Source organism: Lynx canadensis, chromosome A2 (genome assembly GCF_007474595.2).
Source record: "Lynx canadensis isolate LIC74 chromosome A2, mLynCan4.pri.v2, whole genome shotgun sequence".
Taxonomy (NCBI): Eukaryota; Metazoa; Chordata; class Mammalia; order Carnivora; family Felidae; genus Lynx; species Lynx canadensis.
Window position 1 is genome coordinate 38169583 of NC_044304.2, and position 20813 is coordinate 38190395.

At 43.2% G+C, this 20813-nt stretch overlaps 1 protein-coding gene across 3 annotated transcripts in view; it reads right to left on the reverse strand.

Moving 5' to 3' along the window:
* Positions 1 to 20813, reverse strand: part of FOXP1 (forkhead box P1) — a 174701-nt gene that overhangs the window by 93941 nt on the left and 59947 nt on the right. For 2 of the 3 annotated variants that reach the window (XM_030307234.1, XM_030307231.1), the window contains exons 3-4: positions 3060 to 3197; positions 1937 to 2026 (exon numbers count right to left, since the gene is read on the reverse strand). In XM_030307234.1, the coding sequence (XP_030163094.1) occupies positions 1937 to 2026; positions 3060 to 3197 (228 nt within the window). The remainder of the gene's footprint in view (positions 1 to 1936; positions 2027 to 3059; positions 3198 to 20813) is intronic. The other variant, XM_030307233.1, reaches the window with a different exon arrangement.

Here is a 20813-nt window from a genome sequence, read left to right on the forward strand (position 1 = left end):
AGCAGAAGGGGAAACCTCTTGAGGCTGTAACCATTTCCTGTGATCATGCATAATGTGCTTCAAAAGTGGGTTTTTACCAATTCTGTTGATCAATTGCACCTCCTTCATATCCCTTCTTTTTTCTGCTGTGTTTACATCTGATGTGACTCAATGACAAGCACTGTCTGAGACTGTGAAACAGGCCTGTCATGTTGATTTATGGGCGCATCAAACCACAACTTGTCCAAACTGAAGCTCGCAGTTCATTAATTAGAGAGTTGTGACTTTGAAGTCAGCTTTCAGACTGTGGTTTTTAACATTTGGCTTAATTTATATGCTCTTGAATGTGGATCTCTAAGGAAAAAACTGAAATTCCCTTCTTGTCTTTGAACTTCTTTTGACCGCACAATAATCATTTCTTTGTCCAGAGTGATGCCTGCAATCCCAGAGTCATTAACGCGCATTGAACTGCCACTGATGAGTAAGCCCTACTGAATTAGAAAACAGCCAGCAAAACAAAGCTGAGAGCCTTCTGCACAGTGATATCTCACAATTACATGCCTTCCCTCCCTGTGCCATTTCCATTTTAATTACTGTTAGTCCTTTAGATTTACATTTTAGACACTTTTTAATCTGTTCCCTTTTTTATTAGAGCAGCGCCCGGTAGCGTGCCACTGTACTTAGGCTGTGTCCGCGTTTTCATTGAAAACACCTCCTCCCCTTCACCCCAAACTGCCCCTACTCTGCGGGGGCTTACATCCAGGCTGCTGAACAGGACTCCAGGGTGAAAACTTGGCAGGGCATGGATAAAGTACCCAACTGATGCTGAGGGAGGAGCCGGCCAAGGAAGAATGTGTGCGTCATTCCCAGGGTGGAAAATCAGTGCTGCCCGGCATTCACACTCACGTGAGGGGCAGGGATGTGGAGAGTCGCCGTGTAAGGCTCCCGCCAAGCTAACGGAAGGGGCTGCTTGCTTAGGGCCAGCGAAGAAGCTGTTAAATTGGACAGTGAGCTGTCTGTTTTCCAAACTCCCAACTGTGTCATCCCAAGGTGAACAGGTGAAAAGAGTTCCAGTCCGTTGTAAGAACGTGAGGAGGCCAAGTTACATCGGATAACTCTGGAATCCGTAGGAAGATGTCACGATAAGGCACACATGCACACTGAGGCTTCTCGCCTGGCCTTCACCGACATGGAACTGGGAAGGTTAGACACGGAAACCCTCCCTGGGAAGGCTAGACACGGAAACCCTCCCTGGGAAGGCCTTACCGCTTACGGAGCTAACACTGTCACCTCGCGGGGTGGTACGGCCCATGCAAGGACTGCGTGCTCTCACACACTGCTGTGCACGGAGGAGCCACGGTGATGCGCTTTCGTGATGCGCCAGTCATCCGAGCTCAGAGGACCCTTCCCTGTAACTCACACCGTCTCCTACCTGCCCGGAGCGATTGCCATATGCATGTCACTTGTGAGAAGAAGTTAAACGGACAAAGACAGGAATGCTGATTCTTGCTCTAACTTTACTGTTTGTCCAACCTCACAAGAGCTTACTCTTGCAAAGGAAAGGGCCATTCCCACACACCCAAGCTCCCTGAGCTGGGGAAAATGTCAGGTGTGTGCCCAGGTAAAACTGTGCTGAACGCACTGCACTTGCCCCACAGGTCCAACTCGGCCCGCGGCTGCACCAGTCTGCCAAAGGAGCCTCGAAGGTTCTGCCCGCCATCCTGGTTCCCGGCGCTCCCCAGTGGGGCACCCGCCACAGTGCCAGCATCAAGCCTGGGGCAGCAAGCAAGCGGAACCCAGAGAAATCTCAGAAAGAACAGGACACTAACTCTTGGCCTGAAAGCTGAGAACCGATAGCTCAGTTGTGCAATCATTTAAAAGATGAATGACAGTTTAATAGCCACTAGATCGTCCTCCGGGATCTGTGGTTTGAAAGTAAAATATGTATTGTCGGTACCTCTTTAGGCTGTTTTCCAGCATGTTGTTGTTGTAAAAGTTGAAGCTGCAACTGTTCCTGTTGTTTTTTATAAAACTCTTGAAGCTGCTGCTACAAAGGAAAGAGAGGGCGGTAAGTAACAGAGGGTAGCGCCAGCCCACTGTCCCTTTCGGTGCCATCCACAACTGTGATTTGAAAAATAGCATCCTTTTATCTGTAACGGCCTGACCTTTAGCTTGAAACGCGACAGTAAATTTCAGCGCACGCTGACTATTCCTGGCATCATTGTTTGAAAAGTAATCTCCAAAATGAACTGGTGAAAACATACCTTTTTCTACACAAACTAATTAAAATAAAGCAAGGGATGACCTTTGGTTGTACAACAAAGCCAGAGTGCCCTTGCGGGGAGAGAGCCTGGCGGATCGCTACTGTGCAACGTGCGCATGCTCTCTGGATGAATGGGGCCGGCCGGGGTGGTGGGCTGGTCACGGTGTCTGTGCCAACAGCGTGAGCAGCTTCCTCTGCCTCCTGTCCCCACCACCTCAGCTCATCAACTTGGGTCTCTCTACTTCTGAATCTCATCTCTTGGGTTCAGGTGTCCGTGAAGGCTGAGTATTAGGGCCCCGGGGCACAATGGCAGCCGGAAGCGCATGTCTGCCTCAGCACACATCACCTAAGTCAAGAGAACCCTGCCCCTTCAAAGGAACCAACTCTGCGACGCTTCCGTATGCCTGAGAGTAAAACTTGTGTGAGCTTCTGAGTTGACACGGGGACTTCGAGAGCTGTCATGGTTAAACGTGCTCCCCATTTCGCTTCGGCTCCCTCCATTTACAAGCCCCTGGGCTTACCACACACAAGAGCCTCAAGCCATCTAAGTCTTATCGAGTCCAATTACAGCCCTGATCTCAGCCCGGCGGGGACTCTCCGGGACCCGACCCCCCAACCCCCACCCCGTCACTTCAGGCGGGGTCCCTCCCTTTCCGGGATGCAAACTAAAATCGATTATTCAGGGGTCCGACCTGCTCCCTGAGTCCTGCCCCAGCCACCCTGCTCTGCTTTTCCTTCACTGGGAAGAGGAACTGATCAGGGGCAGGGAGGGGCGGATGGAGTCACCGGCCCTGCGAGGAGGAGGATGGGCGGTTACCTGTTGGAGCATGAGGGCCTGCTGCTGCTGGAGGAGGACCTGGAGCTGCTGAGGGCTCAGCACCTGTTGCTGCAGGATCTGCTGCATTTGCTGGGGAGTGATAACTTGAGGTGTCATCATAGCCACTGACACGGGAACCTAGAACGTTAATGAAGGATAAATAGGAAGCCAGGAAATGGCGCGCACGCAGCACTCAGCCTTCCGGGGTCAACGGCAGACTGTCACGAGCCTGCTTCAAGAACCCGACCGGTTTCCCACGTGCAGGGTGTTTCTCTAGAGGGGACGGGGCAACCGATCCTATTTCATCGATTACGGACTTTACGTGAAATGAAGAAAAGCACAAGAAGACCTCGCAGCACTGACGGGCGTGCAGACCAGTCTTGCAAGCGGACAAGGAGTCAAGGCTTAACAGATGCTACCTGGGGTTCCGTGAGAACGATATCAGTTTAGTAAGAGTCTCTGGTGACAATTCAGCTGCGGGAAGTTTCATACAGACTCGAATTTTGTTTCAGGGAAGAAGGCAAATGGGAATCGGTGCCTTCTCGGTGGGAGCTGATATGATCCACTGACTGTGTGGACGCTGATGTTAAGGACAGTCAATGAGCGCTTCGTCTTGTGGGTAACTGAACCCTGGACACACCTTGGCAAAACTTCAACACAGACCTTTCCTATGATGCCTTTTACCCTTCCTTATTCACCCGGCATACAGAGTCTCCATTCTTCATATTCCGTGTGATACCATTAAAAGCTGCTTTCCACTGACATTTCTGTGACAAACAGCTACAGTGATGAACTTGATAGCATTTCATATTTGCAACTGTTAACACGTTTCTGCACGGGCATCTTTGCAAGGAACCTGCACACTGTATCTGAAAGGATGATGTCTTGTTCAGAAAACACTGACATTAAAATGACAGGCTGTCTTGGCCAAGGTTACACAAATTGTATTCAAGCGGATACCTAATGACAATGCTATGAATTCTGCAAGCTTTCTAGAATGTAATTTAGCTATTCAAAATAATCACTGTACTTGTGTTTAATTTGCAGACTACATGAGAACCATTTTGTCAGTCCCCGTAATACAAAGAAGACTATTCATGAAAATCGCCCCCCCCAAATAAAAAGGAAAGGAAAAAAAAAAAACAATGAAAGAAAGACAAACCTGTATGTCTTCTAACAGTAATATTTAAGCATCTTACTTTTCTTTGGTTCTAATCAAACATGTGACAGCAAGAAGCTAGAAGCAGTAAAGGATATACTTTGTTAAAAAGGATCTCCTGTCATCTCATGTATTACAATAAAAGGTAATAACATGTTTTGCACTTTGCCTGTGTGCCACTTAAAAAAAAAAAATCTGGCAGACAATAGCTGATCAGAAGATAAAGAATTAAAAAAATCTTTCAGGGGAGCCGTAAGCAAAAGGGAGAAATGCAGTATTAATTTTATGTAACATAATGTCTTAATACGCAGTTTATCTTGACTTTTCACATGATTTGTCCTGTCATTTGCATAGCGAGCTCTCATTCCTAATTTCACAGTCATTATGCACTGATGTCCCGATTTTCTCAGCATCACTAATTTTGATGAACTAAAAATGGTTCCTGAAGGTCAGATTCACGTACAGTGAGCATCCTCCACTGTTGTTGTGGGCATGTTTTGTGCGAGGGGATGTTTATGTCCAAGTTTGCCTTGTTTGGAAAACATGAGCTAGAACCTTTGAAAATTTCATTCACCGAACTCTGGAAGGTCATCAACAAATTCTTCCTATTGCAGTGGCCTTTTAAGTGTAGATGTAGATACACTTAATTTAAAACAGATGGGTATGTCTGAATATTTTTATATGCAAAAGGGACAGATGTATATGAATGGATAAATTATCCTTTTAAAAAGCTACTCTGCAGCACGAAATATCACCAATGATTAGAACAGTGAACTTGCCTTCAATCTAGGGCAAACACAAGAAGGCATTATTAAAACATCTAACCATCTACAAATTAATTCCAATTAGTCTACTTTGTCTTCACACACAAGAAACTTTTTGAATTTTTCAAAATGTATTGAGTGCCAATCACTATCTTGTGAGCTGCTAAAGCCAACATATCACAATAGAAGTTTACCTTTTCCTTGAGAGTTGCATCATCACACAGGCAGGTTTGATTAAGCAAACAAAAGAACCATGTTTAAGGTTCTTTTTTCCTCTGCGTTTCTTGGATGACGTACAATATAAATATTCTTGGGCCAAATTTCTGATGGTGATGAACAGGAAAACAGACAGGAATAGGGTGGTGTAAGATCGAAACTGGTGATGGACATGAAATTAACAGTGTTATAACAGGAGTCATCATAGGAATAATCTATCTCTTGGTCACAATTTTTAAAAGAACTATGGAAAGCCTATGTTTGAAAGGGGCACAAGAGAAGTTTTGGGGTTGATGGAAATGCCCTCTATCTTGACTGGGGTGGTAGGCACACAAATGTACTCAACTGCCAAATTCTTCCAACTGTACTGAGTGCATTTTACTGTATGTAAATTATAGTTCAATAAATTGATTTTAAAAGTTAAAAAAAGAATAAAAGGACTGACATATACAGACACAGGACTGACATAAACCCTTACATACAGCCAATAGTTAAATGTGCTTTTCCCAGGGTTATTTATTCAATGTTTGCAGTCATGTTACTGAACAGTAAAATGAACTTGAGTCTCCTCTTCTTTTTCCCTTTGGACATTTTGATGGAGGTGCTGATGAGTAATAAAATGCTAAAGCAGCAGGCACAGCCAAAGGAGAGAAAGAGGCAAGAAGCCTGAGTAATCCTCCTGCCTGGTGATCGGGTCTCTGAATAACCAGAAGTGGGCTATTATATCCTGATAGCCTTAACTTGGCTTTTACTATCTGAAACCACATTTTCACACCAGTTTGCTTGTGAGCCTTTCAAAGGTGGGTTTGAGCTTAATTTATTATAAATGTGATAAAACTGAGATTTCCCCAGTTTCTGCTCCGACGTGTCTCGAAAATAGGTTATGGAAGGCTTTAACAAACATATGCAAATGGACCAGAAATCACTATGACGTAGAAAAGAGTGGGGGGGGGTGAAATCTGAGCATAGCTTAAGGTTTTAAATAGTTAAGAAATATAGCCAATCTATCCCATCTCTTAACTCCCAACGTCCAACTTTTTCATGTAGCTAGTCCCTACTAATACTAGGAATCAAAGGGCGTGCAGTACCAGCAAGAGGCTATTATAGCCCACACTTTATTGCCCATTACTACTGAGGTCATTAGCGGCAAGAGTGATTGTACCGGTCTTAACCTATTGATCACTGTAACTACTATCATTTAATCCTGTGTTGAATGTCTGGAAAGCAGCTAAAGGCACACAAGAGAGAGTGCTTTAGCATTGAGAAATATGGCCAAAGCTTAGAAATTACACTTTGATTCATAAAATCTAGCCAGTGGTTTAAATCAATAGTATTTAAAACAGTCATGTGAGTTTTTAACTACAGTGTTCTACTATTTATGGGCCCCTCTATGAGAGTATTCAGTCAAAACCAAACTTTTTTTTCCCCCAGATTCTATGCCATTTACCATACTCTCCTTGAGATAAAAACAATAAATTCTGATGTTTTTTTGTGCTACGGGGCTCATGCCTTAACTGGGAGTTTAAACTAATTCTTGATTTCTTTCTCAAATGACAATTTAAAAATAGTGCAAAAAAAAATTATATCCCTGATGCTGTAACTACCTTAACTGTTTGAGAATATAGAAATGAGTATGTTTTATGAGTTAACAATGAATCATAGAAGGCAATTTATGAAGAACTAGAATGATTCTGTCTAGCTGCCTTCAGGGATCAGAAATTCAAATTAAACTTCTGGCAGACATTTAAAGAATGCTAGCATACAAAACTGAATTTAAAAAAAAACACACACACACAGTTAACACTCTTTCGTTGAGTTTCAAGAGGAAATCGTGAATTAAAAACACACACAATCACACACACACACACACACACACACACACACACACAGCACGACAGATACACTGTTGACTGATACCATTTGGGTGTGGCCGATCCCAGGTGCACATGAACCTGCGGGAATGGCAGAAATTCAGCTGTGCCTGGCCCTCGGAACGCTGCTAGTATGGACCTGCTACTACCTTAATACCAGTCACTGGGAAGACGTCCTAGCATCAGCAAGTGCTGGTGAAAGCCCGGACACGGCTGTGTCAGTTCTGCCTGATACAGTTTTCTTTTACTTCACATTGACTTTCCATCATCTGAACGGGCCAGAGGACTATGAAAATAATATGCCTTGTTAGTTTCTTTTACTCCCAGTGGGGAAAGGCAGGTGATGGGGAGGGGGAAAATATCTAAAAAGCAAACAAACAAATAAAAACGCCCATAGAAACAATACTCGTTTCTAATCTAGGAGACAATTGGAGGAATTGGGTGGGAGGAGAGATGACACGATATAAATACTGGAAATAACATGCTATCATTTTTTTCTTTCTCTTTACCCTCACGTTAACGACAAGTAAATACCGTCCGGGGTAAATACACATCAATTTGGTAATCAGCATCTTCTCATAATTGCTATGTGTACCAATAATGAAAATGAGAAGACAAAAAAAATTTAAGTACTGTTTTATTTCCATTAATCTGGATTAATAATTTAGAAACTAATTTTAATCTCTGCTATTCACCACATGTATGTCCCAGGAAACTTGAGTCCCTTCCAGACTTCAGGCTGTGTACGGATGAGAACTGACCAGGTTAGGCAGTGCTACCTGGTTCATTAATTAACAACAGCAAAACAAATTAAATTAGAAGGCACCAGAACACCAACACCAAACCAAACAAAGAAAGTAGCTCCATTAAAAAAATAAAACCAAAAACCCCAAAACTATGCCAAATTTCATATGACCACATAGATGCCAGCCTGTGTAAAAGAAAATAAATACTGCACCGTTACCCCTCTGAGAAAGATCACTTTTCATAATTAATAAGCCAAAGGATACAACTGATTATTGGCAAACAGAAAAGTTAGGAAGCTTCTATCTATTCCCCATGGTATTTAGAAAGAAGAAAGGAAGAGGAAAAAAAAAAAAACATACACACAGATACCATGCAAGGTAGCTGTATCATGGAGGAAAGAAAATACATTTCTGACATAATATTTCAGTCTTCAAAAAATAAAAAAAAAGGCCTGCTATTCATGTGGAAAGTATAATTCTGTTTCATTATGGAATTCTGCTTTTTTGTAGAACTCTTTTAGACTTAGCTATTTTGCCACAATACTGTACAAAGCATTAAGGCAGGTAATGGTTATTATATTAATGCAAAATCATCTAAGTAGTCAGTCATTAGCATAACTGTTCTCTCAGTAACAATACAACCACCTATTAAAATTTTAGAAAAAAAAAAGACCTCTTTAAAATGCAATTAGCATTTCATTTTTTATCATTTTGTTTATTACATTCTATCAAGAGAGGCTATCTTTCTTTCAGGAAGAATTGTATGGCCAAGACTTGTCTGCCAATCAGGAGTTATTTCAGGTTATCATCCCTAATAAGCAATCTCTGGCAAAGCTTCTCAGGTCTCTTTTGTCTTTAAATCTTAAAAAATGGCAGAAATTCATATTTGTTTACAGCAGAGGCATTAGTGGAAACTCAACTACTCTCCTGTAACATTTCCCATGGATACAAGGTTACTCCACTAAGTGCCAGCGTAATTGTTTTGGCTCTAATAAATATCAGATTCATTTGCATAAAAATGTAAAGTTTACATAAATTAAATCACTTCTCCCATTACCGACTGTTAAATACAGGAAACAATGGAAGCTACATATGAAAATAATCATCCAATAAGCACTGATCTTGTCAACTTAGCAACTATTATTACTATTATTTAAAATCAAGAGAAAATGCCTCTTCTTTCCTTCCTCAACCTTTCTCCTGTAGGAGCGATGTAGTAGTGTACGGGAATCAAACCTGCTATGACATTTATATTAACAACAACAAAAATCATCTTTAAGGGCTGCAGACAGGAGGGGGGGCGGCGCACCATCCCAAGCAGGAACCCCAGGAAAGAGTCCATCCACAGTTCTTTAGCTCCTGAAGAGAAATGGTAGGGGCCTGGGCTTAATAACTTCTCTTACATTGAAGCATTATTCAAAAATAGTGAGAACAGACAGTAACTGTACCAGTGCTATTTGAGATACATACATGATTAGAATAAAAGAATACAGTTCGTACAGTTATGGACTGACGGATACTGTGCAAGGAAAAGTAAAATGTTTATCTTTTGTCCATAAAACAATTTTCTAAGACCAAGAATTAAATTTGCAAATCCGTATGCCCCACCCCCTGCATTATGAGATGGAGGGGGGAGGACTATCACGGGATTTAAACAGGCAGGTAGGCCAAAATTACATCATTCCAAAGTTTTAAGGCCTTACTGGCTGTGCAATCACCCTTTTTCAGAGTTACAACTTAAGTTTCTCCAGTTGTGCACTTTCTCACGCCTGCTTCTGACACCTGCACCTTATACATCACAGTTAAGCTAAGGGGTGCAAATTAGATTCTAATGAGAAAACATCAGTTGCTTCTTTGACAATCTCACCATTCACTGATTTATTTCTAATGAAGACAAAGCCCAACCAAAAGCTCCCCACGTGTTAAAGGTCAAAATATGTTCAAAAATGCCTAGTAAAATCAAGGCAAATGGGAAACCCGTGAGGACCCACCTCATGAAGTGGTATGACAATTAGAGTAATTGTGCAAAAAACCATCTTCGGGAAAAAGTAAAAGGAATTAAGCTGCCACAGCTGTAACAGGTTAGATGAAAAAAATCAAAATTTAATGTATTCTCCCCTGTGTCATCTTGTTTTGTCAAGACATCAAATAGAATTGGGAAGTACAAAATAACAAGCCCTTGAGAAATCACAGCAGCCGACCTTTTTGATGTTGTTGATTTACCTTGTTCTCAGTTATTTGAACAATGATGTTTTAGATTTAAGGGCAAGATAAAGCGTAAAAATTAAAACATGATACCAAGGTATCCTTAAAAAGTGCACCCCAACATTTAGCCCGCACAGTCACTGATGAGGTGCTTTTAACCAGATTTGAAAGGGAGGTACAGTACATGTGTTCAATATTCATTTTTCTCATTCCAAATTAATTTCTCTTCAAACAAACTGCCAGGTTGGAAGAGGGACTCAGAGAAGATTATTCCTACAATCCTAAAGTGGAGGCCCAGTTTAGCTCTCTCCAGACAATTCAAGTCCCCACCATGCGCAGAGGATCTTAAACTAAGAGGTACCTGATTTTTTTTTTAAATGAAAGAAAATAAAGCTAAATGTAGAATGCCATGTATGAGGGGGGGAAAAAAAAGTATTTGCACACTACGGAATGACTAAAACGAATGTCCAGAAATATCACGCTGCTTGCAAGAAAAGAAACCTTTCACCAAACAAAAACACATTTAGCTTAGGGAGCTATGACCACCTCCAAATCTAGCCTGGGAGGTACACATGAAGCTGCACTCCTTCTTTGCCCCCAAAGATTTACAGCTCATCAGCAACATAATTCCAGCTTTATATGAAACATTATGTACAAAGGTGTATAAATTCAATATATCACAAGATAGCTTTCTCTAATTCTCATATGCAGACAGCTTCTTCTACTAGAAATACAGACGAACCAAAAATTGCAGGAGTTCAAAACAGCTGATTAAAAGGCTCTAAAGGTAAATAATGCAGTATGTACAAGCTCTAGCAGAATCTGTAAAACCTGGACTATTTAAGAGCTACTTAATGATTATTCCTTGCCACCGAATTCATACGTTAACATGTAACACACACAGATGCAATTTACGTATTTATTTATTCCAACCTTCTCTGGTCAACTGTGCTGCCTTATCCCTTGCTTATAAATCAAAGAACTACCAGAAGTGGATTCTAACTGGCTATGATATTTGGCCAGTTACTCAGAGCCTAGTGTTAAGTTTCTCTTTACTGATGTTCATCTACAGCTAAACCACATAATAAAATAAATCCCTCCAACCTCCTTTTTCGCCAATTCCAATTTTACTCAAATTTTAGTTCAAGCTGAGAAGCTGGTCACAATATTGTCTCCTGATTATCTCAGAAACATAGTAACTCAAACACACTCCTGCCACAATTAACCAAGATAAATCTGGAATTTCATTGCTTTTAATTAATCTGGATTTTAATTTCATTGTATCTTGTAATTGTGTGGAGGCTGGCTGAAAAGTTGCAGAACTGGTCAGTGTCATGAAAGAGTTTATCTTTCAAGTGACAGCTCCTGACAGCGTGTAAATACAAGGCAGCAATGGTGAGCGTTTTGTTTTTAAGGTACATTTAACTGCAAACAACAACAAAAAAAATTCAAACCAACCATTCCTATCATAAGCTTTCTGATGATTTATGGTTTACCAACTGAGCGAGGTTACGCAACACTGCATGCCTTTAGATGCATTATTTCAGCTAGTTGAGATTTAATTAAGATCACAGACTCTAAAATCCCTGTCAAATGAAAATTCTGAGAAGACAATACACTATATACCCTCATGCAGAATGTTTCCATTCCATCCTCTGGAAAAATATGAGTTAATCCGCGTTTCTATGGCTGCAGACAAAAGTTCACTAATTTTGTTTTCTTTTGACACTTAGGTTGTTTTCTATTATATGTCATGAGATCATTCCCTTCCAGGGAGGGAAGGAAAAAAAAATCGGGAATGAAACATGTTGCAGAAAATGCACTTGACATTATTATCTGACATTATCATAGCTTACCTATGATGTCATCACACGTTCATATAATCAGCCCATGATTAGAAAAGTTTCATTGAATGAAATGTGTTTATTTAAAAACAACACAAAAGGCAAGCCTACATTTCTTGAATTACTCAAATTAAATAAGTGACATGTTAGGCTTACTTCTTTAACTGACCAGCTTTTATCAGATGAGCTGCACATACGAGTAGGACAGAAAGTTCTTAGAGTAAACAAGAGAATACAAATCCCCTTGCTTTCATTCTGTAAGTCGTCCTTGTGGTTAAAAAAAAAAAAATACACCTCTAGGAGATCTCGTCTTTTGGATTGATACTGACCCGTTTTTTAAAAGAAAAAAAACTATGATCATATGGCCCTTTATCTGCACCAATGTATTTTTATTTGCATCATCTTAATATTTAGTTGCTTATCTCATGCCTTAGAAATGACAGGTGCTTTGCAGTCTCGCTCTTGACAGGCCACTACACAAATAACTGTCTTGCCTGAAAGGGCTAATGCAGTACTAATGAACAATAAATCAACTTTGATTATCAAGTGTCAGCCCAATCCGTTTTCAGTTCAACTCTATCACATCCTAGAGTAAGTCAGCCACTGTCTCTGGGTAGGCAGTCTGTATTTTGGTTTCATTTTTACACACTTTTCACTGAAATGTGTCAGGCAGCTACAAAGAATCACATAAAATACAAGTAGACATTTTTTTTTCAATTGATGCGAAGGGGATTCAGAATGTGCTTCTGTCTTCATTTGGTTTACTTAGTGATGAGTCTTAACACTCAAGAAAGCTTTGTATTCTTTTCAACAACAATAACACCAACACATCAAATCCTAAACTAGAATCTCAATGTGATCATGTTTGAGGTCTGTGACAATGACATGCTAGCTTGAACACTTTACCACATAACCACCTCTCATTGCACATATACATTCCCCTTAGAAAATCTATTACAAACAAACGAACAAAAAAAGCAATACCGGGCCACTTCTAAAATAAAAAAACTTCAATTAAACTAAAAAAAAAAAAATTAGCTTCTTTAACACTGCGTTCCTAATGATAAAATAAATGTAAGTTATTTTTTTTTTTCTTAAGCAAGATTAGTCATTGATAGTATGATTCACATTTCCTGTTATCAGGCTTAATTTTTCCCCCAAATGTGTCACTTTCAGAATGTTGGAATCTATGGAAATTAGATGATTTGCATTTTTAAATTGGCTTGATTAGAACATTTGGTCTGTGTGGACAAGAATATAAAATTATTATATTTTCCTTGTAACTGGTAGGCCTTGAAGGAGTTAATCCCAAAGAGGAAGAGTCTATATGTACTTTGCTCTAAAACTTTACCACCCACTTCCTAAAGGTCCTCTCCTTCCCATCACGACTCTGGGTTGGGTGGGGGGGCGGGGGGAAAGAAGTCTCCTTTCCACTGACCCTCTTTCAGGCAGTTTTGACAGTTGAGTTAGTTACACTCAGAGCAGGGGAAGACTGGAGTACCCCGTGGCAATTCCTCAGTCGGCTGCACGCCCTCACCCAAACCCTGCTCCCTACTTAATTAACCGGCTAAGTAGATCAACAGACGCTGGAGACTCCCCAACCTGCCGGAGTGTCCCTTGGTTTGCCCGCCTGTTTTGGTGTGGGGCTTTATTTCACCCCCTCCCCCCCTCCGCTGTGTGTGAACTCCTTGAATTTAAACAGCTAAGCTGAAAATAGCCTAGACAGATATAGAAACAAACTATCAGAAGCAAAGAAACATCCACACGGGTTACACTGAGATGGAAGGCTCCTTGTATATTTCACACGCTCTGAAAGTGACATAAATCACACCCCAGATACGTCCCCGAATGGAGTGATGGCGAGGGCTTTACCAAAGTGGCTGCGTGAAGGCCAGACCAGCAGAAAATGAATCGCGAACGAAAAAGAGAGCGAGAGCGCGAGAGCAACACACAGGCAGGACTTCCTCCAACTCTCAACTACACCCCACCCATGAACATTTAAAAAAAAAAAAAAAAAGAGCGAGAGAGAAAGGGGGGAAAACCTCTGTCTCCAGGACTCACAGGCCTGCAGCTCCCTTCATCTCACCTCTTCCCTCCCTCCCTCTCCTCCACTTCCAGAGCGCAACTCCCACCCAAGTTGGTAAACAGCGATTGTTGTTATTATTTTTTAAAAAGACTCAACTTGGAAACCCTCTGGCGCTCCAGCCTTCCCCGGTGAGGCCCCAGGAAGCTGGCACCGCGGAGCCCGGGGAAGGAGAGCAGAACGGCAAAGATCAATCATAGGGACCAACCTGACACTCTCCATGTAGCCGCCAGGCGCGCGGAGCCGGCTCGGGGCGCCCGCGCGGGCCGGGCGTGGGGTCCGGCGGCCTCGGCGTGCAGGCGGACTGCACGCGCGCAGGGGCGCTCCGGCTCGCGGGCTGACAAGACGCGCCGCGCCGCGCCCACCCGCCCCGCCCTGCTCCACCAATCACAACCCGCCTCTAAACACCCCGCGCCGCGCCGCGCCGCGCCCACACAATGGGCTCCGCGGCCCGCTCCCCGCGCCCGCGCGCCCCGGCCCCCTCCGCGCGGCAGGTGAAATCACGCTCTGGCGAAATCCTGCTTTTGTCTCTAGAGCAACTCCTCTTAATTGCTGTTAACCCTTTGACCTGCCTCTGGCTGACGTCTGGGGAGCCGGGCACGGCGCGCATCTCTCCCGCCGGCCGGGGCTGCGGGTTTGGGGCTTTGGGGTTGGGTTGCGCGTTTGTTTCGTCTTGGAAACTGACAAAGAGTTGTCCTAACCTTTCGGAGAAACCCGAGAGGCAGAGGAGGGGAGAACCGGCGCGCCCGGCGCACACCCGACTGCTCCGAGCAACTGTTTAGAATCGGAAGGGGATGCGGGGCTCCAAGGAAGAGCAGAGAAGCGCTTTCCTCGAAAACCGGCCTTTGCAGAGAACTTTCGCTTCACGGGGATGGTGGAGGCAAGCCTCGGCCTCCCCACCCCACCCCCCACACCGCTCCCCACCTCCTTTCTTTCCGAGAGTCGGGCTCGCCAAAGTGTGCTTGTGCGCGCACAGGAAAACTAACCCGACACGGGGCTTGAAATAAATAACAACCAAACGTGCCTCGTCGCTGAACCCAGCTACTTCCCCTTGTAGAACGACAGCTGCTCAAGAAGGCATCTGCCCCAAGTTCGCTAAGAAATAATTCTTTAAATTCCTTTCTTATTTATACAACAACAGCAACAACAAAAGCTACTCTCAATAAGCACTTGGAGATGACCTCTATCAGAAATAGTCACTGCTCTTTAATGCTATTTAAAGCTGAGTATAGTGTTCAAAAAAAAAAAAAAGTCACCAATATGCGAAACTTTGTTGGCTCCGCGGGCAGGATCTAAGTGCCAGGTTTAATTCAATCATTTTCGGCAGCTATTCACCATCTTTAAATTTAGAGAAAAACTTCTTGGCCTATGCTTAAAGCACGAACAACAAAACTCGTCACAGCTTGATTATTTTTCTCAAAATACTCGAGGAAAAGGAGTAGTGACATCAATGATTACCTGTTTTCCCTCAATTAAAAAAAAAAAAAAAAAAAAAAAAGACCACAGATCCTAACCCAGCAGTTCCAGGAGTTTCACTTGAAATTATTTTTCTGTCTCAGGCGTTTAATGCAGGCTAGAACAAACCAGGAAGCATATTGATAATATTTCCAATCAAGCAAATGCCTGAATTTCAATAAGGTCAGCGGGGGAGCAGACAATTCCCCCATTAATCTGGCTGCGAAAGAGACAAAAGCTTCATTTGACTGTCAGCTTATGATCAGATGTTAAACGGGTGCATGGCAGGTCGCTCTCCATGAAGTTTTTGTGTCAGGCAACAAATTTATTAATGGCATTTTTCAGGTCACAAAAATGTGACCCCACCCTCTCATGAATATTCAATGAAGGAGCAAGGGCGTTCTTTTTTGGGGAGAGGGGCCTTAAATCTGCCAGAAGGTACCATGAATCAGTAGAGTTCTGACTCTTAAAGAGACAAGACGCTCTTCCGGGAGGGGCTGCCGGGGGCCCCAAAGACAGGAAATAAAAATATAGGAAGTTCTCTCCAACCAATGCACAGTGAGAAAAGTGGAAATGGTCATTTCAAAATACACGTGATTTTTTTTTTCCAAGGTATGAAAATTAATTTGAGATTTGAGGTCTGTGAACAAAATGGAGTGCACTTTGAATAGGCAATTCATTTTTTTTCAAAAACAAGTTCCTCACGAGGCATCCATAAAACTCATGCATGCTTTTACAAGTTGGGTTAACTCCTTTGCAGGTCAGTGTTTATGAGCCAAGGCTCCAGGAGCATCAAAACAACAAACAAACAAACAAGCAAACAACAAACATTACAGACGCTTATGACCCAGCCTGTGGAGACAGCCTTACACAAAATAATTAGAGAGTGATGCAATGAGGTCTTACACAAGCACTAAATTGCACAGCAGTGGCTTTAAGCACCCTGGGACCACAGAGACGGGGGAGATCAGTGGGAGCAGGAAAGGTCTGGGATGCCCCCTTGGGGAGTTGGGTTTTAAAGGACTGAAGGTTTGGATGGCAGGGGGGTGGAGACACTATGGAGAGGCAAGTAACTTAGCAAGCTAACTCAGAGGCCACCTGGAGCCGTTCCGGCCCTCTCTCCAAACATGACATGGTGACTCACACACTACTACTAGGCAAGGAAACGTAGCATCGGTGATAAACGCGGATAAGCTGTATATGCCCAGGTTACTGTGATTAATTCCGGACTCTTCAGGATCCCCTTCCATGTGATCCTGTCAACCTGTACCGTTTCTGGGATTTTAGTGAGAACTGAAACCTTTCACTGCTGGAGCACAATATATAATGTTAAAACTTGTGGTTAAAACTTAGAAGACTCAGGTAATGTCACTTATTCACCAATGTGAGTGTCAGGTCATTTTGGAAAGGCCTCGACAGAAAACTCCTGCCACCCCTCCAAAAAGCAGCATCTGGAGTGTGGGAGCTTTAGAAAGGGTTACTTAGCGAAGGGGTCTCATTTAGTTGTTCTGACTTGAACACAAACACAATCCCCATTTTACAGAGGAGGAAACTGAGGTTTAGAAAGGCAACACTGTTTTGTTTTGTTTTGTTTTCCTCCTCCAAGAATCAAACATACTTAGCCCACAGGTCCAAGGCAAAGCAGAGACTGAGGAGTTTGAGAAAAGAGAGGCCATGATCACATAAAATGAATCTGGGGGAAGAAAAGGCTAATGTTTAAGGAAGAGTGAAGGAAATGCTAAATACTGTACTTAAAAATATTTTTGATGCCCACATCCTAACACCCACAACAGATACAGCCCTTGTTCAAACACCACATATTAAGAAACCTGTCAGTTGCTAAATGAGTCCATTGTGCAGCTGGCTGTGTACTTAAGAATAGATTACTATGATCCCACACCAAACTCTAACCACCAAATAACACACCTGGGACTAAAATCATGTATTATACTTGGTTGTGCCGAGCCTTAGCCTTGAACGCAGAAGAAAGTGAAAGGTTTTACTGCCCATTCAGAGCTGAGGATGGAGAGAAGATGTATTAAGTGAAGAGTCAGAAGGAACGTGTTGTCAGGACATTATTCCTACTCACTGATGAATGGCGTGGCAGGGAAGGAGACACCCGCCATGGTGCCTGGCCCACGTGGCCCTCAGCTCCTCCTGAGCTCCTGCTTTGCCAGAAACTGCTTGCAAATAACCAGAGAACGGATATGTGAATGGACTCTGCTCACACATTTCCAGCAACACTGAGAGTGGGAGACATGCTCAGAGGAAGTCAGTTATGGTACCATGTTCTCATAGGTAACTACTGCAATTTCTGTTGCCGGAAAGTTCATCTGCCAAAGTGAGTGAAATAAAAACTGATGAACAATTTGATGGGTTGAAAAAGCGACTGAGTGAGAGGCCAAGACTGTAATTCAATTGCCCATCTTCGTCCAAACAACACTTGCATTAACGCTTGCTCTACCTTTTCCAATTAATTTAGGGGAGCACCCAAACCATAGATTCTGAAATGAAGTAACTTAAAGAAATTCGACCAACTGACTCTGTTGCTAGAGGGAAGACGGTGAATCAGCAGGAATACAAAATGTGGTCCCTCACCGTGGTAACAGGCTTGATGACCCTCCCAGGGAAGTGAGTCTCTGGGGGGTGGGGGTGGGGGCCTTCCTTGAGTATTTATGAGGTCTCCAAAGACCGCCAACCAACTGCCAATTACAGGTACTAAATTGCAACACCAATGCCCAATTGTTGAGATTCGGGCATTTGTCTCCAAGGAGCCAGGGTTCCTTCTTGAGTGCTTTTATTTAAAAATATAAATTAACACATCATCCATCTACAGGCGGTTAAGGCAGTTAGCTCCATATCGATATTGTTTATGCTGATCTTGTGTCTATGTTGACAATGAAGTTAATAATGTTGTTTTTCGTCTGTGCCTGGTTGGCCAAGGGGGAAAGACTGTGAGTTCTTACTGTTCCATAGGAGCTTAAATTTTTCTTTAGGACACCTTCCAAATTGCCATGAGCCTCTTCATTTAATGCAACATTTTATGATGCCAGTGTTCCTGGTTAATGTATAGATACACAATGACATGTCAACTTTCAGGTGACTTACAAACAGAATGGGTACATAAGCTATGGAAAACAATTATCTCTGCACCCCCGCCCGCCTCCTCAAAAAAATCCCTCCTCACTTTAAATGTAAAGACATGTATAAAACATCACCAGTAAGCAAAATCATGTGTGGAAGAAAATGAAAAGAAAAATGGCAACATCCTGCCCTAAACCCTGCATCTGACTGGCTGTAACAAATTATTCTCTCTCATTTAACGATAAAACTATAATCCCTTGTTTTAACATAACGTAAGAGATATCAGGGGGCCGCTTCTGCCATGAGGTGAGAACAGATTACACGGAAGTGTGCAAAGTTCTCAAAAAGTACATGTTTGGGGGCAGGAGAGCATTTCCCCAAGAGCTTTGTCCGTCAGGTCTCAGGAAAAAAAGCATCACTACCACCATCAAGTGTGAGTCCTTGTTTCCTCTCCAAAGAGGAACGGCATTTACGGTACATCCCCGTGCAAACCCCCGGTTTTCAGCCTAACAAGAAGTGGGTCACTGGAGGGGAAAGAAGAGACGGCTTGGGGAGGATGAGATGACACCTGAATATTCCTCTTAACGTTCAATTATGTAGAAGTCGCTGAATATCTGAAAAAGGCAACTGGCCACCTTTATTTAGTAAAGTCAGCTTTGCTGGAGACCTGGAACGAGGCAGAGGGGGCGTGCTGCATCTTGTCCTCTGCGCAGAGCTCACAGGTCTCCCTCCCATTGCGTCGCCACCCTCCTGTGACCCCAGGCTGACACACCCTCGTATCAAAACCTTCCTTACGCCTGCCCTCTGCTGGTAAGCCTGCCAGGATTAGGAAATTTTGACTGCCTCAATTTATTCAAGAGACAACTTTTAAAAGCTGGAGAGAGAAAGGGACAGGTAATGAACTGCTAACTGGAATATATAAATTAAGACGCTTAAAAAACGGGGGGAGGGGCGCCGCTGGTGAAATATGACGCTTTTAATGTAAAATGCACATTCGTCTATTCTATTGCCTGCCCGAGCACAGCCCAGGAGTGCCAAACTCTATATTTTAGCTCGCCTACGAGAACAACCTGTGTTACTGTCGGGCATCTTGCCTTCCCTTTCGCTCACTCTCTGGGGAGAGCATGTCGGCGCATTTTCAATAAAACACCTTCTTAGCAGTAAAGGGCCACTGTTCCCAATTCAGTGGTCCCTCAGGTTTCATGATACAGTATATTTAGCTGACTCGCAGCTCAAGTTTTCCTCTGGCATTCATAAGATCCACATAAAGGAGGGGAAGAAAAAAAAAAGCCACAGAAGAGCTTTTGCCTATCCTTTGTTTAAGTAAGAAAACAGTTAACTTTGAGATTGATTAGCTGGCATGACTTCCACAAAACAACGGGACTCGCTCCCATGCCCTCTCCCCGCTCCGGGAACCCGCTGCACGTGCGGGCCAGACTCGCCTGCAGGAGGGCTCTGGGCATGAGGGGGTAAATTTCCGCAGCAGTGTGCAGGGGTTTAACGGTGCAGCTCCTGTCAATGTCAATGGGAAGCACGAGGCCTTACAAATCCCTGCATACCATTTCAAAAATATATCTCCAAGACGGGAAAATGAAGCTTAGCAGTTGCAACGTCAAAAGCATTCAGGAAGTAGCACTCTTGACAGCGCTTTAGATGCCGAGTAAATGCTCTTATAAAGAACACCCAATCCAGCCGACAATAAATTTTACGCCGGGGAAGCCCGTGCAGGGCTGTGGAATCCCCCTCCAAAGATAATTGCCTTCCACACTGGGTGGCAGAGAAACTGCAACACGGAAAACATTTTCTGGGGCCCTATGGCTCTCTATGGATTTTCGTGCCCTAACAGTCACGGAGTTTAAACACACACACACACACACACACACACACACACACACACACACACCTACCTTTCAGAGAGACCTGATAAAAACCCAAAGGTTTGTCTTCTGCTCTGGGGAAAAGTTATGAGGCTACTTCTTGGGGACAGGGGGTGGCAGAGCGAGGCTGGAAAGAGAGGGTATGTGTAAACACGCAGGAGCAGAATCTGAAGCACACATCAAGGTACGTAAGTGTCTGTCTCCACTCCGCATCCGTTGAAGGCTCATGAAGTTTCCAACAGGTTCCAACTATTGGGACTCACCCAACAAGCCCTTAAGGAAGTACGCAGGAGTTTGCTAGTCCTAAATGCCCTCAAGCAGTCTGTTTAACTCTGAGATGATGCAGGAGCATTGGGATCTGACATAGGATTCTATGAATGACTTTATAATTAATTAACAGTGCGACTGTGGGCATGTCGTTTCACCTGTCTGAGCCTACACACTTCACCT